This window comes from Schistocerca gregaria, chromosome 4, assembly GCF_023897955.1.
Source record: "Schistocerca gregaria isolate iqSchGreg1 chromosome 4, iqSchGreg1.2, whole genome shotgun sequence".
Classification (NCBI taxonomy): Eukaryota; Metazoa; Arthropoda; class Insecta; order Orthoptera; family Acrididae; genus Schistocerca; species Schistocerca gregaria.
In genome coordinates, this window is record NC_064923.1 from 656,047,584 (window position 1) to 656,074,463 (window position 26,880).

General features: G+C 41.7%; 1 protein-coding gene across 4 annotated transcripts in view; it reads left to right on the forward strand.

Moving 5' to 3' along the window:
• Nucleotides 1-26,880, forward strand: part of LOC126268226 (ataxin-2 homolog) — a 301,295-nt gene that overhangs the window by 63,741 nt on the left and 210,674 nt on the right. For all 4 annotated transcript variants that reach the window (XM_049973865.1, XM_049973866.1, XM_049973867.1 and 1 more), the window contains one exon: nucleotides 14,414-14,627. In XM_049973865.1, coding sequence (XP_049829822.1) covers nucleotides 14,414-14,627 — 214 coding nt within the window. The remainder of the gene's footprint in view (nucleotides 1-14,413; nucleotides 14,628-26,880) is intronic.

Here is a 26,880-nt window from a genome sequence, read left to right on the forward strand (position 1 = left end):
TAGGTGTTTTTCTGATATTACCATGGACTGTCAATAGTCCAACAATGAGTTTCATTTCTCTCCCCAGGATTGAGATACTTGTCTTAGAACATGGCTTCAGCATCAATACCTTGCCTTTTTTGTGCTTTTGGGTCTTAGCCCAATATTCTACATGCTGTCTTCTTGTTCACTCTCATAGTTTTATTTTGATTGTTGACTTGGTGAATGTCAGGACAGGTTCTGGTCCAATAAAAGGTGTCACAGCTCCTATCCAGGTCAACCTATTGGCTTGCTCATTACCACTAATCCCTGAGTGACCAGGGACCCACAATAGGGTTACCTTATTGCTTTCCTCTAACTCCACAAGGACTTTGTGGCATTCTGCCACGATCTTTGATCTTGTTGCAGAGGCTGCCAGTGCTTTCAGGGCTGCTTGGCTGCCTGAATAAATGAAAATGCTATGACCTCTGTAGCACCTCCATAAATTCTTATCCACGCACACCCTGATACCAGATATTCCTGCTTGAAACACAGTGCCCATCTTCCCTAGAGAGATTGCACTCTCCAGCCTTTGCTGCACTTCTTATACCCCAGCTCCAACACTTTGGTCTGTTTTCGAACCACAAGTGAACCAGACTATGTCCCCAGTACGATGTCAAATTTTCTTCTCCCAGAGCTCTCTTCTTCCAATTACTACATTGAAAGGCTTGTTGAAGCAGCTGGGAGTTGTTATATAGTTGGCAGGCATTCCTCCAACCATACCTATGTCTACTCGTTCAGTATTTTAGTGTGAGATCCTGGATACCCCAATGATTGCCAGTGTGCTCCATCTGCTGCCTCCATCTTTACCCACAGGTTTAATGGGGACATGTCCAGCGTGGTTCCCATCCCAGCAGTGGGTATGCTGCTAATTCTGCCTGTAATGGCTAAGCAGGCCAATCTCAGCATCTTAGCAAGCTTCTTAGCAGCTACCCGCTATTCTACCTTTTTCCACCACACTATAGCCCCATAAGTGATCATAGGTTAACTACTGTTGTATATATCCAGTGCATACTCTTTGAGCTTAATCACTGGGTTTTACCACAAGCTCTCCTGGTACTCATTAGAGTACCTTTTGCATAGGAACAGGTGCTCCTTATGTGAGGGTTCCATGATTTTCTCATTCAGGATTAACCCTAGATATTTCACTTTCCCTTTCACTGGTAGTGTTTCATCGAGAAGTTTGAGATTCTGAAATGTGTGTTGGATCTGCTTCCTCGGAAATAGTACAACAACAGTATTCTTAGGACTGACCCTTAGATCCTCTTTCCTGCACCAAATTTGCACAATGTTCAATGCTCCTTATGCCATAGCTCTGACTGTACTTGAAAATTCGCAAAGATCGTCTGCGTATCTCTGGCAAAAGTGCTGTCTAGAGTTTAATTCTACAATGGGTTCATTCACCACAAGGTTCCACAGTGGAGGGGCCATGACTCCTTCTTGTGGATAGGACAGCCTCTGGTGGTGTTGATTACCATTTTTTATTGCATCGTGGTGGCTTCTACCTTTCTACCACTAAGAATGGCTCTAATCCACCTGCAAATTGTGGTCTCCAAGCCATGCACCTCTGCTGCTGTAACCATGGATTCGAAGGTCGTGTTGGTAAAAGCTCCTTCCATGACCAAGAAGATGGAGAGGGCTACTTCCTGAAAGTGTAGTGCTTTCTCCACATTCCCAACAAGTTGGTGAAGTGCAGTTTCACCTGATTTTCCTGGCTGGTATGCATGTTGGTTAATGTGTAGAGGGACCCTAGTTAACCTCCTCTTTCTAACATGCACGTTGACCAGTTTTTCTAATGTTTTAAGAAGAAAGGACAGACTGATTGGTCTCATATCCATGGCCTTGGTATGATCAATTCTCCCTGGCTTTGGAATGAAGACAACCATCACTGCCCTCCAGACACTATAAATGATTCCTGCTGCTCGGCGATCCGTAAGTAACCCTTCACAGGGATCTTATTAAGTTCACTCCTGCTTGTTGCAGGAGCCCTGGAAAAATTCCATCTGGGCCAGTTGACTTGAACGGTTTGAATGTTCCCAGCGCTCATTGGATTCATCTATGGTCCACACCGTCTCCGACAGATTCCCAGTTCTCCCTTCAAATACCTGAAAATCAATATCTCCCAGGTTATCTTGTCCTGGTCTGTGTTGTCTGTCAAAGGACATTGAGGAAAATGAGTCTTGAGGAGTAGTTCCAGTGTTGTATACTTCCTCTTTCCTTAAAGTTCCTCCTGGATTAGTTGGTATCCTAGTGAGGATTATGTGAAGTCTGGCGTGCACAGCCATACCATCTATCTCCTCACAGAATACCTTTCATGATGCCTGCTTTGCTTGCTTGATTGCAAGATTGTATTTAACAAGGGCCTCCCTATATTCTACCCATTGTCCTTTCCTTCTTGTGAGGTTAAAAGTCTTTGTACCTGTTCGTTCTGTGATTCCAGGTTGTTGTCCCACCAAGATTCATTCCTATTCGTGCACTTCTTCGTGATTGAGCAGTTGTCATGGTATGAGGTCATGATGGCAGAGGTCACTGCCTCTGCTACCTCCTCAAACTCTACTTCCAAAGCTGAGCTGTTTCACAGAGGAAGACCGCACTGCAGTTCCTTCTCTAAATCCTCGCATGAACGAAAAAATGGCTGACATCGAAATAAGTGTCCAAGGAATAGAAAAGCAACTGAAATCACTCAACAGAGGAAAGTCAACTGGACCTGATGGAACACCATTTCGATTCTAAACAGAGTACGCAAAAGAACTTGCCCCCCCTTCTAACAGCCGTGTACTACAAGTCTCTAGAGGAATGGGGGGGGTTCCAAATGATTGGAAAAGACACAGATAGTCCCAGTTTTCAAGAAGGGTTGTCGAGCAGATGTGCAAAACTATAGGCCTATATCTCTGACATCGATCTGTTGTAGAATTTTAGAACATGTTCTTTGCTTGCGTATCATGTCATTTCTGGAAACCCAGAATCTACTCTGTAGGAATCAAAATGGATTCCGGAAACAGAGATTGTGTGAGACCCAACTCACTTTATTTGTTCATAAGACCCAGAAAATATTAGATACAGGCTCCCAGGTAGATGCAATTTTCTTTGACTTCCGGAAGGTGTTTGATACAGTTCCGCATAAACGAAGTAAGAGTGTACGGAATAGCAGACCAGCTGTGTGGCTGGATTGAAGAGTTTTTAGCAAACAGAACACAGCATGTTGTTCTCAATGGAGAGACGTCTACAGACGTTAAAGTAACCTCTGGTGTGCCACAGTGGATTGTTATGGGACCATTGCTTTTCACAATATATATAAACGACCTAGTAGGTAGTGTCAGAAGTTCCATGCGGCTTTTCGCGGATGATGCTGTAGTATACAGAGAAGTTGCAGCATTAGAAAATTGCAGCAAAATGCAGGAAGATCTGCAGCGGATAGGCACTGGGTGCAGGGAGTGGCAACTGACCTTAACATAGACAAATGTAATGTATTGTGAATACATAGAAAGAAGGATCCTTTATTGTATGATTATATGATAGCATAACAAACACGGGTACCAGTTACTTATGTAAAATATCTTGGAGTATGCGTACGGAATGATTTGAAGTGGAATGGTCATATAAAATTAATTGTTGGTAAGGTGGGTGCCAGGTTGAGATTCATTGGGAGGGTCCTTAGAAAATGTAGTCCATCAACAAAGGAGGTGGCTTACAAAACACTCGTTTGACCTATACTTGAGTATTGCTCATCAGTGTGGGATACGTACCAGGTCGGGTTGACAGAGGAGATAGAGAAGATCCAAAGAAGAGCGGCGCGTTTCGTCACAGGGTTATTTGGTAAGCGTGATAGCGTTATGGAGATGTTTAGCAAACTCAAGTGGCAGACTCTGCAAGAGAGGCGTTTTGCATCGCGGTGTAGCTTGCTGTCCAGGTTTCGAGAGGGTGCGTTTCTGGATGAGGTATTGAGTATATTGCTTCCCCCTACTTATACCTCCTGAGGAGATCATGAATGTAGAATTATAGAGATTAGAGCGTGCACAGAGGCTTGCCGGCAGTCATTCTTCTCGCGAACCATACGCAACTGGAACAGGAAAGGGAGGTAATGACAGTGGCACCTAAAGTGCCCTCCGCCACACACTGTTGGGTGTCTTGCGGAGTATAAATGTAGATGTAGATGTACTGGTTTCCGTATCGAAGTACTGACTTCTGATAGTCTTGAATTGAGGTCTCTCCTAGTCACTTCCCAGTCCATTTTCCTGGGATTCCTATAGGACATAATCTGTCTAATTCCCATTTCAACCTCGAACTTAATATACACGGGATCTGATGAGGATGGCTCTAAAGCCACGTGCCATTTTTTGACATAACTACCCATCAAAGTGGAAACGAAGGTTATGTCAATTACCTCTTCCCTTCTTATATTTCTAGATGTAGTTTCCTTGCCCTGTTGAGGATCTCTAAGGTATTAGCTAGAAGAAATTCTAGAAGGTTCTCACCTCTGCTGTTGGTGTTGATGCTGCCCCACACTAAGTTGTGCACAGGCTTCCATCAGTCTCCTCACCTCCTTGCGAGGAGGAGGAGGAGGAGGAGGAGGAGTAGTAGTACTGTCCTCGTAAGGAAGTTACGCCATTACAAATTACCTCGTGATACCTTCCTCACGTTGTCACATCCTGATGGTCACTAAATCCCTACAACAAAAGTCCACCATGGGCATGAAGGGGATTCCATTTTTTGCATAAATGCACATTCTGGAGTTTCTTATATTTCTAGCATAAACCAGCTTACATCCAGTGCCATTGAGGCTCAATACAACCGCTTTATATAAGTAGGGTTCCTGAATGAGGGCCATGTCCACTTCGTGTCTTCCCATAAGACGATTTGGGGCAGTGGTGACCACTTTACTGTGTTGCAGGTTTATCTGCAGCACGTTTAGTCTCCATCTTGCCACCATTGTCACTTCTGATGTCTTTGATTACCCTGATGGCAACCTGCGAGAACTGCAAGATAGTCTCAGGTCCTGTTCCTTCATTGCCTTCAGCGACTTCTACCACAAGGGTTTGGCCGTTTGGTACAACCTTCCGGTTGATTGCCTTCCAATCCTCTGTCAAGGCTTTCGGGTTTTGAGACCCTGTTTTCTCAATCAGACTTTCTTTAGAGGTGTCCTTAAGGAGTTTTGGCACTCAGATTAACATCTTTTCGGTCTTGAAGAGCTCAACCACTGTCTTTACCAGCAGCTTCAAATCCTCCCAAGGTAATATTAAAGGCACCCGTTCCTTAAGCCAGTCCACTGCACACACTCACAGACAAAGATAAGAGCACTGTGATTCAGATAGAATCGTCTGAATATGGGTCCTGGACCAGTGTCGTCCCCCCCCCCCCCCTCCCACCCCACCCCTCCCAATCTTCTCAGAGAGAGCCATCTGCATGACCTGCTCCTGCTGCGAGGTGGCCTTGGCTAGTGGATAATCACCATCCTAAAACCCAAGACTGCAGTACTATAGGTCTGTTTCCCTATTTCTTGCCTCAGCTTTTTTTTGATACGCTTATCCTGAGAAGTGGGAGTCTTAGATTCCTTTCTTGTTCTCTTACTGTGTTCCCTCTATGTAGAAGGGGTTTGTACACCCCCTTCGCCCTGGGACAGTCTTTTCTTGGAGGTTTTGGACTCAACCCCTTACCGGGACCTTTATTCTGGCTTTCGAGGGAGGTAAGCTCCCAGAGGAGGTGAAGGTTACGTGTGACCAATGTAATGTTAAGCCATATGTCCTGCCACACATGAGGTGCTTTCGGTGCTTGCATTTTGGGCAGATGTCTTCCCGCTGTATGGCAGACACACTGTGAGGGAAGCCCTCATGTTCTGCCACCTGTTTGTGTAAATTGTCATGGCCACCACTGTCCACTCTTACCAGATTGCCCACCTTACAAGAGAGAAAAGTAGATCCAAGAGTACAAGTCACTGAATCGCCTGCCTTATGCTGAGGCTCACCAAAAATATGACCGACTCCACCCATTGTCAATTTCTTCTGCTTTTGCTTCTGTTGCATCCTTTCCCCCTCATACCCCTTCCTTACCCCAGCCCCACCCCCCTCCCCCTCCCCTGCAGTTCCCACACCCTCCTCTCCAGCCCACTGGTGAAGGGGCTTCTGCCATGGAAACCCCCCACCCCCCTCTCCCCCACACTCGCATCTCTCTCTGGTGCCACCAGAGGTGCCATCATCCCCCTTGCAACCTGAGTCTGACATCTTATTTGTGGATGTCACCCCATAGTGACGACTACTGACCAGGTGACATTGACCTCCCCTCAGCTTAATTATGTCTAACTTGGATCCTCGCCACATGATAATCGAGTGGTGAAGTACAACAGCTTGTTTCCTCTTATTCTGTGTTCTGTCTTGCTCTTCAAGAAATGCACTTCTGTGATGCCCACTCTCCAGATTTCATGGTTATTTGACACTCTGTCGGAACCGTGTCAGTCCCGGGATCGCATCTGGAGTAGTCTGCACTTTGGTTGGCGCCAGTGTCATTAGAGACAGGATCCCCCTTCATACAATCTGGAAGCAATAGTGGTACCAGTGCGAACAACCCCATTGATTACCATTTGCAATGTCTTATCCCCCTCCAGGTAGGCCATTTCCTTACATCGACCTGCTGCCTTAATACAGCAACTTCTGCCCCCCCCCCCCCCCTCCCCACATCTTCTCATGGGGTAGTTCAGTGCACATCACCCCCTGTGGAAGAAGTGACACTTCGATGGGTAGTGGTCTTCTAATTTACCAACTTATTACAGACTTTGATTTGTGACAGTTCCCCTACCCACTTCAGTGCCTTTCGCCTCACCTTTTCTTCTATCGATCTCACGATCTCGTACCCTGGTGTCATGTCTTCGCTACACAGGTCACCCCAGGATCTTTGTGGCAGCGACCACTTTCCGGTGATTCCGTCATTCTCCTCCTGCCGCCAGGCAGACAGGCCCTCACATTAGGCATTCCGCAGAGCCAGTGGCCTTTATAACATCTTCTGTGCACTTTGTCACTTCTTTCTCGGATTGCATTGATGTGGTCGTGCAAGATCTCTCTCCCACTAGTCTTCATGCCACTGGCACTGCTATCCTCCTATCCACAGGTCCCCTTCGTCATCGACTGGTACCGTGATGGACCAGGGACGTAGCAGTCACTATCCAGGATCACCAGTAGGTGCTGTAACAATTTAAACACCACCATTCATAGACCAACGTTATTGCTTTCAAGTGTCTCCCTCCTAAGGCTCTCTGCCTTACTAAGCAGAGTGAAAAGGAGTGCAGAGAGTGCTGTGCTTTCTCCCTGTGGATATATGCCTCTTCATTGCAGGTTTATTTCAAGCTCCGTAGCCTTCTGAGCAGCCAGCAACAATTAACTTTCCAGGGTCTTGTCCTACAGGGTGCTCTGGTGCTCAGTGTACTGATCCATAGGTCCTTGCAGAACACCTGGCAACATGCTTTGCTGTCACGTTGGGGTTCTCTTCCTATCCTACTACCTTTTTCTCAAAGAAAGGACGAATTGAAGAAATACCCCCGCCCCCCCCCCCCCCTTTTCAGCTTCCACCAAGCTGAATCCTATGATGAACCCTTCACTGATTGGGAATTCTTGGAGGCTCTTATCTCTTCACATGACACCGCCCCAGACAAGATTCCATCTACAACCAGGTGATCCAACACTTGGACATTGCCCAGAGGCAACATCTACTCACTATCTTCAACCACATTTGAATCACGGGTGCCTTCCCCTCGCAGTGGCAAGACAGCATAGTTATCCCCGTCCTTAAGCCCGGAAAGAACCCAACATCTCTCAACAGCTACCAGCCAATTAGCATGACAACACATTTTCTAAACTGCTGGAAAGAATGGTTAGCTTCCGATTATGTTGGGTACTTGAATCTCGGATCCTTTTGTCCCCGTATAAATGTGGCTTCCAGGAAGGACAATCTACAACTGACCACTTACTCATACCGGAAACAGCAGTTCGACAGGCTTTCACTGACCGCCAACACCTCATCGTGGGGTCTTCTTTTACCTATATGAGGCATACGACACGGCTTGGTGCCATCACATTTTAGTTATTCTCAATGACGGCTTTATTTCCGCAACCAGTGCCTAGATGTTGTAGCACAGTGCTGTTTTGTCTGCCCCATATTCGCCACCTGAAAACTACATGCATGCAGAAGCCAAATACTCTCTGCCTCCTGCACCACAAGTCTTGGGCTGCAGTCCGTGTTACTCTTCTCCATCTTTACTGTGCTCTGGCTTTTTTCAGACTAGATTATCATTGTCAGATTTATGGCTCAGCAACTCCCACTCTGAAACTATTTGACCCTGTTTATCATTATGGGATGTCTGGCTGTCAGTGCCTTTTACACTAGTCATGTTGACTGTCTCCTCACAGAAGCGTGGACTGCTCCTCTACAAATGTGGTGGAGCCAACTCTGGTTTCTTATGCTATGGCCATTCGACGATGTATCCCATTCTCTTTGCAAATGAGGGATGTCTCTCTCCTGATACCTGCTCTTGGAATGCATCTCACTTCCCTCTTTCAGGATCTCCTATCTCCTTTCACTGGAAAGTGCCCTGTGTATTTTCTCCAGCATCATCCCTTCGATGGTGCCTCGACCATAGATTAGGACTGATCTATTCCAGGGTCCTAAGGTCTCTATCACGCCAGTAAGATTGCAGTGTCATGTAAGTTGCATCCTTGAAGAGTTCCAGAGTGCTATCATCTTCTGCACTGATGGTTCTAACATGATAGATAAGGCAGGATGCACTTTTTCATCTCTTACTGCCATGGAACGTCATTTACTGCTAGGGTCATGTTGTGGGTTCACAGCAGAGCTGAATCATCAGAGGATCATCCATTTTGTTACTCAGGCCTCCCACCACAGTGTTTTAATATGTACTGACTTAATGAACAGCTGGCAGGGTATAGATTGATTCTACTCTCATCACCTTTGGTCTCTGCTATACATGAGCTTCCCTATGCCCTTGGCCATGCTGCCTGCTCAGTTGTCCTTTTCTGGGTCCCAAGTCATGTGGGCATCTCAGCAAATGAACTGGCTGACCATTTGGCTAAAGAGGCAGACACTTACCCACCATTCCTTTAATGAATTCAAGTGCAGATATGTGGATACACATCAAATCTCTCTCTGCCCAAAAGCGGAATGAGATCTGGTGCACTAGTGCACTCAGTCATAAACGTCACACAATAAAGAGGACTACTGAAATTTGGAGTTCTTCCTTCTACTCTTCTTGGAAAGAATCCTCTGTCTTATGCCGTCTGTGCATCAGTCATATTAAACTCAAACCTTGTTTTCTCTTGCATAACAAGCCACCCCCCCACAATGTGGTTGTGGAGCCAGACTGACTGTGTACCACATATTGGTGAATGTCTCCTTTTGGCCCTTCATACTAAGTATACCTTCCAGATTTTTTGTCTTTAATATTAGCAGATTATCCACAGATGGTTGAACTGGTCCTCAGTTTCCTTCATGAATGTGGTTTTTATTTTCAGTTGTAAGATTTTGCTTTCCTGTTTGGTGTCTGGAACCCATGACCACTCTTTTATGCCTCTGTTTTTCCAGTTTTTAGATTTGACCTATCCTTTTATGCCTACTTCTGTGTGTGTTTTTAGCTTCCTCACTTTATGATGTGATCCCTCTGACTGGTTCTGTCCACTTTTAGTGGACACCTCTGTCTTAGGCACGTAACTTTTGAATCACAGGACTGATGACTTCGCCATTTAGTCCCATATCCCCGTCAGTCAATCAATCAGTCATTAGGTAACAGTTATTACAAGTGCAGCTCCGAGGAGGAAATAGTTATTACCAGTAAAACTCCAAGGAGGACACACATGAATGAAATGATTCACATGCTTCAAGTTAGGTTCATGAGACACAAGATCAGATGACTTTGAGAATATAGTAAGGATGTGAAGTCTCCATGTGCTCCAGAGCAGCTAAACTTGTTCTGTGGAATCGAGAAGACATGGAAATGTTTCTGGGAAATCTCTGTCAACATAGTTGACACATACTGTATGTGTGGGTACAAAGCAACAAGGGCTGCTGGAGTAGCACCATGATCAACTTAGGAACCAACCATATTCCACATTGTCTGCTGGGCAAAAATCAGTTGAATGTAAAGCCTAGGAAAGCAGTCCACACACCATTCCAAAGAACACTTGCATATTCTTGGAGACCAGGATGGGGTGTCATCCTGCAGTGTGTTGGTTTCAAAAATATCTCTGATGTAATGTTTGGTGTTCAGATTTTTATCATTGTGCAGGGCACTAGATTGGATGTTCTATTCAGTGATGCCTCGAACCACGATATTTGGTGCTTGTATGCTATGCTGCTCAATAATGCACACTGCTAGTTTTGCAGGTGCCACAGCAGAGCTCAAAATATACAGTGTGGTCCATTGATCGTGACCGGGCCAAATATCTCACGAAATAAACATTAAAAGAAAAAACTACAAAGAATGAAACTTGTCTAGCTTGAAACCAGATGGCGCTATGATTGGCCCACTAGATGGCGCTGCCATAGGTCAAACGGATATCAACTGTGTTTTTTTTACATAGGAACCCCCATTTTTTATTACATATTCGTGTAGTACATAAAGAAATATGAATGTTTTAGTTGGACCACTTTTTTCGCTTTGTGATACATTGCTCCGTAATTGTCATAAGCATATGGCTCACAATTTTAGACGAACAGTTGATAACAGGTAGGTTTTTTAAATTAAAGTACAGAACATAGGTATGTTTGAACATTTTGTTTTGGTTGTTCCAATGTGATTCATGTACCTTTGTCAACGTATCATTTCTGAGAACGCATACTGTTACAGTGTCATTACCTGTATACACAACATTAATGCAATAAATGCTCAAAATGATGTCTGTCAACCTCAATGCATTTGGCAATATGTGTAACGATATTCCTCTCGACAGCGAATGGTTTGCCTTCCATAATGTTTGCACGTGCATTGACAATGTGCTGATGCATGTTGTCAGGGATTGTTGGTGGATCACGATAGCAAATATCCTTCAACTTAACCCACAGAAAGAAATCTGGGAAAGTCAGATCCGGTGAATGATATGGTGCTTAGATGACCAATCCACCTGTCATGAAATATGCTATTCAATACCGCACGCGAGCCTTGTGCTGGACATCCATCATGTTGGAAGTACTTCGCCATTCTGTCATGCAGTGAAACATATTGTAGCAACATCGGTAGAATATTACATAGGAAATTAGCATACATTGCACCATTTAGATTGCCATCAATAAAATGTGGGCCAATTATCCTTCCTCCCATAATGCCGCACCATACATTAACCCTCCAAGGATGATGATGTTTCACTTTTTGCAGCCATCTTGGATTTTCCATTGCCCAATAGTGCATATTATGCCGGTTTACGTTACCGCTGTTGATGAATGAAGCTTTGTCGCTGAATAGAATGTGTGCAAAAAATCTGTCATTGTCCCGTAATTTCTCTTGTGCCCAGTGCCAGAACTGTACACGACGTTCAAAGTCGTCGCTCTGCAATTCCTAGTATGGGTGCAATCGTTGCTGATGTAGCATTCTCAACACCGACGTTTTTGAGATTCCCGATTATCGTGCGATTTGCTACTGATGTGCCAATTAGCCACGACAGCAGTTAAAACACGGACATGGACATCATCATTTGTTGCTGGTCGTGGTTGATGTTTCAATGTGGCTTAACACTTCCTGTTTCCTTAAATAACGTGACTATCGGGAGAACGGTTCGGACACTTGGATGATGTCATCCAGGATATCGAGCAGCATACATAACACACGCCCGTTGGGCATTTGAATCACAATAGCCATACATCGACACTATATCGACCTTTTCCGCGATTGGTAAACGGTCCATGTAATGTATCACGAAGCAAATACCATCCGCACTGGCGGAATGTTACGCGATATCACATACTTACACATTTGTGACTGTTACAGCGCCATCTATCACAAAGTGAAAAAAGTGGTCCAACTAAAACATTCATATTTCTTTACGTACTACACGAATATGTAATAAAAATGGGGGTTCCTATTTTAAAAAATGCAGTTGAAATCCATTTCACCTGTGGCAGCGCCATCTAGCAGGCCAACCATAGCGCCATCTGGTTTCCCCCTTAAAGCTAGATGAGTTTTGTTCTTTGTAGTTTTTTTTATTTGGTGCTTATTTTGTGAGATATTTGGCCCAGTCACTATCAATGGACCACCCTGTGTAAAGCCGTTTGGGTATGTGTGGTGTTCATTTGTGGGGCTTTGGATTCAGTGTGTGCCAGTCTGCTAGAAACCAAATAAAAGAGAATATGTTTCATTGCTTTACAGCTACAGAAGACTTAAATGTAATATTACTGAATTACCTGATGCCACAGGGAAAGATATGAAAGATATATTCTCATTTATTAACATATTGTTACTTTTTTGTGTCCAGGCAGATTTTCAGCCATGTTTTCTGACCATTGTTGTCTCTTATAAAGTTTTTGTCCCAATATTGGGTAATGTCAAAAGCTACGTTGCTTCCTAAACGTAGATAGCTGAGGATGGACTTACAAGGAATGTTAGAATGATCTAATGTGTTTGCCACATACTGCACTTGCCCACAAAAATGTTGTTGTCTTTAAACCCCCACATTGAAAAGATAATCTTTTTTGGTGCAACACTAGTTCATAGTATGTTGAGCGTCTTCAAAGTTTCACCAGATGGAATTAATTCTTGTGGTAGTTACTCTTTGGAATGCTTGATGTCTATATTGTTCATAAAGCTGCTTCTGCATTCTAATTGTACTAGAAACTTGTTCTCTGCATGGTACACTGCATGTTTTTCATCAAAGGTCTGTTTGAACTTTTCCATATATATTATTACTGGTGCTAAATACAAAGAGCAGAGAAATGTGCCGGTCTGTCCAATTTATCTAGAGGTCTAGCCTTCATGCAACCAGCTGTTGAATGCCGGGTTTCCTTCAGAATGATGCCCATTTTTCCTGTATGCCTTACCAATTTGATATTTGTTGGCTGAATTCCCTGATGTTTAATGGGCTCAAAAAGTGTATTGTTTCTCATTTAGAAACAGCAGCTATTTTTGTTTCGGGCCTCAAGCAGTTTTTTGCACTTACAAGCCATTAGCAGTTTTTGTAAATTATTCAGTAACAAGTTGTCCCAGACCTTTTAAATAACGAGCATTTAGTTCAGCGCACACTGGACTACAAATTAAAACCATGGTCACCTAGCTGAATGTATTCCTTAATATATTTTTAATGGCTCAAAAGTGATTGGCCACAAATTGAAAAACAAAAATCAATTTTTGAGCAGTGTTTTTTCAAAGAAGGAGTAATTTCTGCACCTTGATATTTCTTGTGCTATTATACTACACAGTGTAGTTGCTTTTTATACGGTATCAGTGGTGAGAAGCTTACAGTTAAAAAAAAGTATTTTCAAAATGATTTTTTTCATTCTTTGGTCTGCAGTATCTTTGTTAGGTGACCAGATAAAAATCTGAAAATTACGCACTTAAGTAACCTTTATGAAATGAAACATCAGTATAAACTTCAACTTTGGGATTTAATGGAAAGTTATGATATATACCAAGATGAGTCAAAAATACATTTCTTAATATCTGTAATGTCTGGAATTATGTGTGTCAATTATACAGAGTGAGTCACTAACTATTGCACACCTACAATAACTCTGAAAATATGATAGTAGCTGAAAAGTTCGTGGTACAAAAGTTGCACGGGACAACAGGGGCCATAATATGACATTGGTCTTTTGTGCTAGGTGGGGTCACGTCAGAGATATGAAGGCCAACCTTATGGGATGATTTAGTTTGGTACTAATTATGATGTTTAACTGTAAGGTCTTTGAAGGTGAACCAACGTAAAAAAGGTGGCATGAAAGTCTGTTTACAGAAGGTGTTCGAAGTGATGGCCATTGGTATCAATACAGTGCTGCAATCTTCTCATTAAGGATTGAGCGGTATTCCTTATCACTTCAGCACTTATCAAAGCACATGCTCTGACAATTCTCTCTTGCATATCTTCAGGTGTAGTTGGAATGTCTCTATAAATAATGTCTTTTACGAATTCCCACAAGAAAAAACCCCAGATTTAGTGTGAACTAGTTTTTTTAACTCATTAAGATGAATAACTGTTATTATCCCTCAAGAAATGCATATATTGAACATCGTACATTGTGTCCACAATATATTTTAGAAAAACATTTGTTTCTATTACTTTTCAAGAAATTTTTTGTCTGTTACAAAGTGATTTTCCACATCTGTTTAACACACTGTTTCTTCTTTGGCTATTTTCTGCTTCTGCCCTCAAGCCCAAAGGAACAGTAATTAATAATGATATTCTTGATTAAACAGACTGCAGAACTATTGAAAGTCAAAGGCTTGGCAGAGAACTCGGATCCAGGCTTGACCAAGCAGGCAAGTGGCTCATCTGACCGTGCAGAGTTGTTGGCACCCGGAGATTCTGCCTGGGACAGTGCAAGTCGCCGCAGCCCGTCGCCTTTATCAATTGCAGCCAAGCGGAAAAGGCTGCGAAAGTCATCTACAGGTTCAGGGTCTGGCTCCACAGGTAATTCAATCCTTGCAGCTATGGAAAGTGTACCGTAAAAGTTGAAATTGCAGTACTTCTCCTGCAAAACACTGTTTGCACCTTACTGTGGGCTCACTTCCTGTTGGTGTATTTTGTATTAAGACACTGATTAACTATAGTTTTTTCAGTTTAAAAAAATGCATTTCAACTTTTTTCTGAAGTATGGGATGTTAAACTCCAACCAACCTTCTTTTGCCCTTTTATGAAATTTGATGGTAAGCCCAGTGTTGTAAGAACGCAATGCTATCACCAATACAGTGTTGCAACTGGGTATTTATTTTTAACCAAACACAATTTTAATTGCAGATTCTCGAGTCTTCATAATTTTTCATGGCAGCTAATCTATTTTTATAAATGTTAGCTACAATGTCTTTGGCCTTGTCATCTCTTTGTGAATTCTCAACTGTAAATCAACACTCCTTTGTATACGTGCTAATATAGTAATGTAATTGAAAGGAATTTATTAGGTAAGTGAATTTTAAATTGGTTTTAGGAAGTCAAGAGTCAAAATAGTCGTGTCCAATATGGATGATATACACAGTGAACACTGCATTTATGATAAAAACAGGGAACATTTGCGGTGCAGGCTAAACAGGGAACATTTGTGGTGCAGGCTCTTGACTGGGCTATTGGTCTAGCTGCAGGTAGAGTAAAGTGTTTCTTTGCTGTTGCATTAGGAGGGGGGAGTGGTGGGGTCTTCGCCGCAGGGAAGATCCTTAATACTTACGTGACAGCAGGCTATGTGGACCTGACACTGTCCTCGAGGGATCAAAAGGAAGAAAAATTCCTGCCCCCTTACAGGGCTTAGCCTGGGACCTCCAGTGTTTATGTCTACTATCCATTTCATAATGACTGACACTTGACTTTGAGCTCATATTCTGATTACATCGCATGATGAATGTCAATATGTCGTATCTTCTTGGACTCATAAAAATGTTTACTGTTATTTTGTGTATGAATATGACACTTTAGTCAAAAGGGGAAAATATATGCAGTAATATTTAAGAGACGGCATGCTTTTTCATGCATTTTTGGTGAGTGTCAACTTTAAGGACTCATAGAAATCAGACTGTAATTAGGAGAGAAAAATTTCCCTATGTGTAGTTTAAAGATACAATCATTCTCCACTTGCAGGCAAACTTTCATCACTTTCCATTTGGCCATTTTGTCATGATAATGGTTGATGTAAAGTACCGCAGTTTGGCAAATGGTGATGCATATGAGCAAACTGTAACACCTACAGTGCCTCTCGGTGCTGAAAAAACAAAAATAGCTCCCAAATTAGCTCCCATGTCCTTAAAATATCAATTCACAAAATGACCCAAGTCCCTCCACAAGTAGTAATTACAAAAAATAAATAAAAAACAAATAAGGGGGAAATATCTACTATAGAAAGCAAAAGAAAATAAAAGGAAAATTTAGAAACATGGGAAGGGGGAAAACAGTAGAAAATATTAAAATATTAGTTACTCCAATTCGTAAGAAAATCAATTTTATAGTCATAGAACGTAGGTCTGGGACATCAAAGATAGTGTTTATTAAAGTATAAATAGCCATACATTGTAATTATGACACTCCAGTCTCTAGTCTGTTTTAGTTCGGAAGTTATTTAGGACATACAGCTTTAGAGAACAGTTAATTGGGACTTTATTAAGCGGGGATCAAGAATAGATTGTGACGAGATTGTTTTTGAGGATTGTCAATTCAAGACTTTAATTTGGACATTTATCAGATTAGATAAGCAGAAAGGTAAATAGTAATCTCTTTGGCTTTAATGTCAATTTGTGTGAATATTTCAAAAGTTTTACTGAATTGAGAATTTTAACTGGATTTGGACTTTGAATTGTGATAGTGGGAAACTTTAACTTCACGCGACTAGTGATCATAGTTAATGACAGTTGGTGGATATTAAATAGAAATAACTTATTTACTGAAAGTGACAGGATATTATCTAACATCTCTGAGGCTAGTGGGAATACTATTTAGACATCTAATTAAAGAACTTCTTTGAATGAGATCGTATGAGTGAACCTATTTATTAATAATTCTTGTCAATAAACTGACGTTGTTAATTTGAAACATAATACAAATCCTGAACATTAATTTAACTTAGATTAATAATGTTACGGTTACGTGATCTATACCTAGAACAAACTAGTGATTCGTAACTAAAACAATTGAACGAAAGGTTAAAGTATTGTAGTCTGTAAGCATTTGTAGTAAAGCTACTAAAGATTTTTTTCTCTCAGAGTTGGGAAGACTATATGTGTAGTGACCCACGTTTAACATTGGGTTTTAAAAGTAATCAAATTGATACTTAGCCGGGAGTAAACCCCTTCAATGACAATCAATGTGTAAAAAATAAAATCAAACTTTCACATATTAGGCGAAAAAGCGAAAGCAGAAGAAAGGCTGCTACAAAACACAAATTGTAAATGCAAGCTCTGTTGTTGCCTTTCACAGCTGTTATATTTTTATGCCTATAAATCTACATAAAATTCTAGTATCACGTCTTTAATTTATTTGCCGATTTGTCTTTATGCACTGCGTGCTTGCTCGTGTTATGTTGCCAGTCCTCAGAACAGTATTTTCAATTCTTTTTTCATTGTTGCAGTGTTTACATTGGGGCTTCTCTCATCAGAAGGAGAACAATCTTCCTCCCATTCATTGTTGTGTACTTGTGTGAGACAATCATCGTAACATAATTAGTTGCCTTGCTCTCGTGTGAAAACGTGCATCTTTTACGTAGTTGTGGAAAGTTTATGATGATCTGTGTGCATACTTACATAGAAGCATGAAAAGAACAAGGCATGGGCAGTTCCATGTCACTGCCAGTGTGGAGAACTTGTAAATGTCGTGGTGTTAGTGAAAGTACACGACTTCAAATGCGATGAAAGTAGACAACTTTAAATGCGAACATTTTATGTTAAGCTTTACCATAACTGTTATTGACATTAAATGAAACAACAGGTTTATTGTTGCCAGTCATGTTATTTGTCTCCATGATGTGTTTCAAAGGTTTAAACCACCATCATCAGGTGATTTACGTGTGTGTGTGTGTGTGTGTGTGTGTGTGTGTGTGTGTGTGTGTGTGTGTGTGTTCTTTTTGTGTTAAGAGTGTTTTAGAGGAACCTGTGGCACACTGTCTCCAGTGGTCACAGGTTCATTTCACTGTCGTAACGCATCACATGTCACGTGTATACTGTCATATTTTGTAGGGAGGAAAAAAGTGGATGAAGCGAATTTAGAGATAATAGGGGGAAACCGCATGTCCTATATCATCAAAAAGGAGTTCTGGCAGGCAACAGTAGTTTGCATTGGAAAGTTGTCAGAAGGAGACATAAGAAGGAAAATCCACAACTTCTATGTGGAGAAATAATTTACAACGTTAGCAGCTGTATTGGAAAAGTTGAAAACTGAAGTGGAAGGTTTTCATGAAATGAGTGAGACAACCCTTTAACATGCTGATCTCAAATTGGTCTTCAGATACAAGTAGTTCAACAAAATACCTTTGCTGATGGAAAATAACAGAGTAGCAGGGCAAAGAGAAGAATTCTTGTGGGAAATAAGACGCATATGAAACACTGTATGGACTATTTATTACACTGATGGGAGTTGGTGTGGTGTAAATCATCCCAGAAAATTTGGATGGCAGGAACAAAGATACCTTATGTATCAGAAGACATATAGTATAATCACAGAGGAAGTGTGAAAGAGTGGAATTACTGCAAAGGAGGAATTCAGAACACTTTCCAGTTCTGGAGTTGTAGAAAAAGGATTATGGTGTACCACATTCGGAATGAAGATGGATTTGACCAAAATGTTGGATTGTGTTTTATTAGGCATAAAGGAGGTGCAGAGTATCTTTTGAGATGAATTCCAGACACTGTGAAGAGTGGATTAGGAGCATTTGAAAAATTGCCAAACAAGATCGGAAGTTGTTTTAAATTAAGCTCCATATCACATGATGATAAATCCAGTACCACAAAGGATTCCATCATTGAATGAATGGACAGCAATAATGCAGAGCTACCATGTAATGCCACATCATAAGAGGAATTTACTAAAGCTGTCCTACTGGAACATGCATGACTGCACTTCAGCTTACAAGAATAGTTTTGGAATGTGTATTGTGCTCAGTGGTCAAGAATATTAAACATCTGTGATTGCCAATGGCACACTGAAAATTTGGCACCATTGAATTTACTTGGATATTTGACAGGAACACGGTAGGAAAGGAGGACAAGAATTTTAAGATAACTGATACTTCACAGTTTCTTTGCTTTGGAGAGTGTTCCCCAGAGTGTCTGGAGGAATTCAGTGAGTCGTGTACACAAACTTCGCAACAGTTGTGCACAAAGAGCCCACTGTCTTGAAATAGCTAAAGTACCGTTGCTGTGCCAAGTAGATGACTGTAATAGCAGCAGCAAGGCATCAGCAGCAGTGAAAGTGATTAAGATAGGTTGCCCTTTATTCATCATTCTTTCTTGCAAAATGTATTCCTTCTGATAGATTTTTCATTTACTGTTAAAATGTACATTACATTTGATATTGAGAGCTGGTTGTATATCAAGCATTCACTTGCTATTTAACATATTATTGTCCTCTGCTCACAACAACTGAATGCGGCAATGCTGTGTGGAAGTGCGACTACGAAGTTCGCATTCTTCGCTGGTGAAAATGTGCTTATCGTGCATTACATCAGTGGTAGCGCACTGATATGACAACTATGCTCTACTAAAGCCTCGCATATATTGCAGCTGCTAATGCAGTTACTTTACAAACTCGCAACTGACAGACATAGGGAGTATTCATTAATAATTATATGCAATGTAACCAGCTAAAGTTTCAATTTTACATCCATGTTTTCTCTGCCCCATAGTTACAACAGTTAAGTTCAATTTCAGCATCTTATGTTTGGCATTATAGTGATTAAGTTATTAATTAGAAAATAACAAAAATCTGCCTGAAAATGTAACAATGTTGTATCTGTAAATTGTGAAAAGGAAGTGTTTCTCCTAATGAGGGACTGACTTTTCCAATCCTTCAAAATTGACATTTACCAAAAAATGCTTAAAGACATGTGCTTTCTCATAAATATTACTGCGCATATAGCCCCCCTTTCAACTAAAATGTAATATTCATACACTAAATAAAAGTAGACATTTCGAAGATTCTGGTGAGGTACAACATGTTGATCTTCCTCATGCGATATAACCAGGATATGAGTTCAAAGTCAGTGTTCATTCATTACAAAATCAATAACAGTGCTCTGTCCACTACCCTCTCACTGCCACACATTATCGTAAGAAACCATTTCAGGGGGTCTGGACCCTCCTGTGTGTGTGTTGTTTTAAATTTAAGGAACATTTTCTCATACACTACATGTACCATAAAGGCAGTTTTGCTAGACATATTTTGCCAAATGAATTTAAACATGTCAGCAATTATTCTGAAGATTTTTTTTTGTTTTTGTTTTCATATCTGCAAATATTAAAAGAATACTTCCACTGACTTCTATGGGACTGATATACACTCCTGGAAATTGAAATAAGAACACCGTGAATTCATTGTCCCAGGAAGGGGAAACTTTATTGACACATTCCTGGGGTCAGATACATCACATGATCACACTGACAGAACCACAGGCACATAGACACAGGCAACAGAGCATGCACAATGTCGGCACTAGTACAGTGTATATCCACCTTTCAAAGCAATGCAGGCTGCTATTCTCCCATGGAGACGATCGTAGAGATGCTGGGTGTAGTCCTGTGGAACGGCTTGCCATGCCATTTCCACCTGGCGCCTCAGTTGGACCAGCGTTCGTGCTGGACGTGCAGACTGCGTGAGACGACGCTTCATCCAGTCCCAAACATGCTCAATGGGGGACAGATCCGGAGATCTTGCTGGCCAGGGTAGTTGACTTACACCTTCTAGAGCACGCTGGGTGGCACGGGATACATGCAGACGTGTATTGTCCTGTTGGAACAGCAAGTTCCCTTGCCGGTCTAGGAATGGTAGAACGATGGGTTCGATGACGGTTTGGATGTACCGTGCACTATTCAGTGTCCCCTCGACGATCACCAGAGGTGTACGGCCAGTGTAGGAGATTGCTCCCCACACCATGATGCCGGGTGTTGGCCCTGTGTGCCTTGGTCGTATGCAGTCCTGATTGTGGCGCTCACCTGCACGACGCCAAACACGCATACGACCATCATTGGCACCAAGGCAGAAGCGACTCTCATCGCTGAAGACGACACGTCTCCATTCGTCCCTCCATTCACGGCTGTCGCGACACCACTGGAGGCGGGCTGCACGATGTTGGGGCGTGAGCGGAAGATGGCCTAACGGTGTGCGGGACCGTAGCCCAGCTTCATGGAGACGGTTGCGAATGGTCCTCGCCGATACCCCAGGAGCAACAGTGTCCCTAATTTGCTGGGAAGTGGCGGTGCAGTCCTCTACGGCACTGCGTAGGATCCTACGGTCTTGGCGTGCATCCGTGTGTCGTTGCGGTCCGGTTCCAGGTCGACGGGCACGTGCACCTTCCGCCGACCACTGGCGACAACATCGATGTACTGTGGAGACCTCACGCCCCACGTGTTGAGCAATTCGGCGGTACGTCAACCCGGCCTCCCGCATGCCCACTATACGCCCTCGCTCAAAGTCCGTCAACTGCACATACGGTTCACGTCCACGCTGTCGCGGCATGCTACCAGTGTTAAAGACTGCGATGGAGCTCCTTATGCCACGGCAAACTGGCTGACACTGACGGCGGCGGTGCACAAATGCTGCACAGCTAGCGCCATTCGACGGCCAACACCGCGGTTCCTGGTGTGTCCGCTGTGCCGTGCGTGTGATCATTGCTTGTACAGCCCTCTCGCAGTGTCCGGAGCAAGTATGGTGGGTCTGACACACCGGTGTCTTGTGTTCTTTTTTCCATTTCCAGGAGTGTATTTTTTGACATATTATAAAAGGACTATAATAAAATTTGCAAATTAGTAAACTGGACGAATACTGAAAATTTTGGTTCTTTGTCTCAAATAGTTCACTTGAAAATGTTCCTCGTGTGGCAAGAAGGTATATTTGTGGGAAGTGGTGTTTTGAAGTTTTATCAATAGTTTAATCAAGTCTCAGACCATAGGAATGTCTTCCTATGTCACTACACCCGAATCAGAACAACAAAGTGATTGACAGATAGTTGTTTACAGGACAGTTGCTGTAGCAACAGCCAAACAGAGACAGAGTTTGTTCATGCCTCTATTCTGTTCACCATTGTCATATCATTCTGCTACCTCACTTGTTAGTTGCCAAAGTTAGATGCTGATGACGCTTGTGGCCAATAACATGACAGCTAAGATTCATTTTCATTGTTGCATTGTTTCCTTATGCAACTTGTTTACTTTTTGTTACAGAATGTCCTAAACAAGTTGTGAAAGTGTACTAGAAAGTGATTAAACTATTGCCACCGTGCAAAAAAACTAGTGCTGCATGATAAGACACCATGTGGATGAAACCAGAACAGATATGCCCAGCTGTTCTGCAGCAGTCATATTGTGTGTACAATAACAAATGTGAACTGACAACATTGCCCCCTCACATGCTTGAATGTCAATCACTTTATCATTTTGATCGAGGTATATACAACTCACCTATGTTTCTTCTTGTAGCTTTTGTCCTCTGTGTAGCTGGACTTTTCAAAATTTACCATTTCCTTTCATCATTCATGTTTCTCTAATTGTCTTTGAATGGCATAGTGCTGATCATCTATTTTCCAGAGCACATAAAACTTATAATATTTCCTTTGCTGTAAGTGGCAATAGCATCGTGTGATTCAGAGTAGAAAACAGTATACTTTGCCTGCCAGTCTTTAACCTGTGTGTGGATTGTCAGTGGGGACGAGACATTTGGTGTAAATACAGTAGATATCAAGTATCACAATTTGTTATACATATTATTGCATTGTACTAAAATCTGCACCTGACATACCTGTATAAAGCTAATTTTCAGACATCTTTCTCATAATTAGTTATTTTAGAAATGTCTTCATGGCCAAGCACATAATTGGAAAGATAGTGTGAAAAATATGATTTTGACCAACGATGCTTCTTTTTGCACTAGAAGTTGGAACTTCACTACTGTTAGTAGCATTCCCTGCATTACCACAAGCAACTCTCTTTATTCTGTTATATCAACAAAAATAATCAATATTGACAGTATGGTGTGATTGGGAGATTAACGGTGGAAGCCAGGTTAATATGCAAGACAGATAATATTGCTAAAACATCGTGCAGGAGTTAATAAGAGTGAAAAGCTAAGTGTGTTGCATGTACCAGATGTGGAAGGGAGACAGTGAAAAATAGGCAGGTCAGAAAATGAAAGATGTAAAAAACTAAAATGGAGTAAAGAAGTAGTAGTTACTGTGAATTAATGCTGAGACTCAGAAATTAATGTTAAGTAAGGCCAGGCAGGTGGTGAGAACCAAAGACATGTTGTAGTGCTAGTTCCCACCCCAGAGTTATGAGAAACTGGTGTCTAGGAGAAGAATCCAGATGGTGCATGTGGTGAAACAGGCACAGAGGTCATGAGTGTCATGTTGTAGAGCATGCTCTGCAAAAGGATATTGTGTGTTGTCAGTATACACCCTCTGCTGATACCCATTCATCATATCTGACAATATGGCGGTAGTCATGCTGATCTAAAAGGCCAAACAATGTTTACGTAACAGCTGATATATGATGTCATTTCACATTGATAGTATATGTTTTGCCACTTATAGGGCTGGTGTAGGTGTTGGTAGAAGGGTGAGTAAGACAAGTCTTGCAGCGGGGATGTTCACAGGGATAGGAGCCTAAGGATAGGGAGATGAGTGGAGAAAGAACATAGCTCCCCACAAGGGTGTTGCGGAGACTGAGATGGCGACGAAAAGCTATTCTAGGTGTGGTGGACAAAATCTCAAACAGAACTGATCTCATTTCAGGGCTTAATTTCAAGAAGTTATGGTGTTGTCGAAGAAGCTGATAAATACATTCCAAACCAGGGTAATACTGAGTGACAAGTGGTGTGTTCTGAAGTTGTTTTTTTGGAGGGATCAGCAATACCAGGATTGGATGTGATGGCCCAGGAAATCTGCTTATGATCTAGGCTTAAAGTGTCTGCATCCAAACAAATATATTTGCCTTGAATGCTAAGGCTGTGTGGGAGGGAATGTTTGACATGAAAGGATGGGAACTGTCAAGATGTAATTACTATTATTTGTTAGAAGGTTTAATGTGAACAGAAGTGTGTAGCTCACCTTTGGTGCGGACAATATCAACATCAAGGAGAGTGGCATGGGATTCGGAAGCAGACCATGTGAAATTTAATTGGGAGAAGGTATTTAGAGATTCCAGGAACTTTAACAGATCAGCCTCACCATGAGTCCATATGGCAAAGATGTAATTAGTGTATCTAAACCAAACCTCCCTCTATACTAACATCCCCCATGTACTCGGTCTGTATGCCACTGAACATTTCCTCAGTCAGCCACACCTGTTTGCAAGCCTAAGACATTCCCCCTTCTCACCTTAATCAACATTATACTTACTAACAACTACTTCACCTTTGAGGGGCAGATAACAAACAGCTCAGAGGTATAGCCATGAGAACCAGGATGGCTACTTCCTGTGCCAACCTTTTCATGTATCGCTTACAGGGGGATTTCCTGGGATCCATAAGTGTTCAGCCCCTGGTTTGGTTTAGATAAATTCATGACATCTTTGCCATATGGACTCATGGTGAGGCTAACCTGTTAAAATTTCTGGAATCCTTAAATACCTTCTCCCAATTAAATTTCATATGGTCCTACTACAAATCCCATGCCACTTTCCTTTATGTTGATCTCGTCTTCACTGATGGCCTCTTCTGTACACTTTAAACCTACTGACAAACAACAGTACCAGACATATTTGTTTGGATGCAGACTCCACAGCAATACACCACTCTCACCTCAGCCTTCACTGGTCATGATTACCTCACCAGTCTAGTTCAAAGCAGATCTCCTGGGCCCTCACATCCAATACTGGTACTGCTGATCCACCACAAAAACTGACTTCAGAGCACACTACTTTTCACTCAGTATTATCCTGGTCTGAAACACATTAGTGATCTACTTTGACGAGGCTATGACTTCCTAAAATGAGATTAATTCTGTCTTGAGATTTTGACCACGACACTCAGAACAGCTTTTTGTCGCCTTCTCAACCTCTGCCATATCTATGTCAGGCGCAATGCTCCTTCTGCACCCATCTTCCTACCGCATGGCTCCTCCCACTGCAACAGTCCTCACTGCAAGACTTGGCCTATGCATGCTCCTAACTCTACCTACACCAGCCCTGTAAGTGACAAAACATATACTGTCAAAGGGAGAGTCACCTGTGAAACGACATGTCATGTACCAGCTGTTATGTAAACACTGTTTGGCCTTTTAGATCAGCATGAGTACCACCAAATTATCAATTAGGATGAATGAGTATAGGCGGAGGCTATATACTGGCAACATTCAATATTCTGTTGCTGAAAACATGACAGTCTGACGTAAGTATGTGTTTCTGGATTTTCCCCTAGACACCAGTTCCTCAGAACTCCACAGCACTGCAACATGTCCTTGGTTCTTACCACCCGCCTGTCCTTAATTTACGTTAATTTCTGAGTCTCAGCATTTCTTCACAGTAGCTACTCCTTTCTTCACTCCGTCTTAGTTTTCTACATCTTTCATTTTCTAACCTATCTGTTTTTCGATGTCCCCCTCCTCTCCTACAACACACTCAGCTTTTTACTCTTATTAACTCATACATGATGTTTTAGCAGTAATCCCTGTCTTGCATATTACCCTGTCTTCCACCTTCAAGCTCTGTGCTTTTCAAATCTTCTCTGATGCAGTCCCCCCAGTCAGTATTTCCTTCTCTGTCTGGTAAGTCCCCCACACCTGTGGTTCTGGATGACTTTTCTGAAACATATCCCTTTTCCTAAACCCTCCAGTCCTCGTTCCGCACCCCTCTTTCTTCCCCTTCTGCCAGGAAGAGGAGCCGCTGGCTCCTAAAGGTTGCATAAGTATAAGCTTCTTTATGTGAGTGTTCTGCTGCCACTTGATGAGTAGATTTTATCTATCCGATTTTATTATTCTTTTACTTACCTACCTCCCTGGGTCATTGTTCTTTATAAAAACTTGATTAATGAATCACACAACCTATTAACTGAAACATACTTTACAGATTTATTAGCGGTGAAATTACTGAATAATTTGAATGTCATATTTTTTCAGACAGAATGGCACAACAAACCTGTGTTATTATAGTTTTAGTCAATAAATTAAAAATACTTTCAGTCGATCCAAGTACAAAATACTTTCATCATTTTATTGAAAAGCCTACTATTTCAGTACTAAAAAAATTCAAAAATGAAATATTATATTTGCATGCAAATGTAATATAACAGCAAATGTCACATTTAATCTTGGACATGGTTTCACAATGAAAATGGTGAGTGCGAAAAAAAGTTTTACTTTGATTTCTTCCAAACATATCAATCTTTCTTGTTGTTACATCAGTCATTCTTGTTGACATGAATGGTTGAGATGATAATATAGCTTGCATTTTGCCAAGGTATACATGCACAGTAGATCTAAAACTGAATAATCTATAAGTGACATCCAGTGTGTAAGCCGTAAACTTTTGTTTTAAATTCCTGTATGTTCTTATTATTTATATTTTTCTTCAGCCGAGAACCTTTTCAAAGCTTCATGTCTCCTTGTTGTTGTTCTTCTCAAGTGCTGGTTGTCACTTTTGGTTATGTCATTTCTCATTATAACATAATCAGAAATTAGCCTATTTGATACTATTTAAGATTTTAATGTCAAGGCTTCAGAGGTTTGAAATACATGCACCCCCCCCTCCCCACCTTAGCTTCAGTTCTAGAGTAGCACCTAAAATTAAGAATAATATATTTCCAGATCATAGGTTGGCTTAATAGAACAATTGTAACATGAAAACACTGTTGTTTGATGAACTGTTGTACCAAAAGCATACAAAACGGACAATTACAGAGCAGTTTTGTTTACATAACAGCAACGTCCAGACTTGTAACATGATTTACTGTGCTGTAAACTGTATACGTGTAAGCTTTATCTATTTGTTTGCTTTCCTCAAACTAACTGTTGCCTTTCTGTTATTGTTAACTAAACTTCTTTCCATAA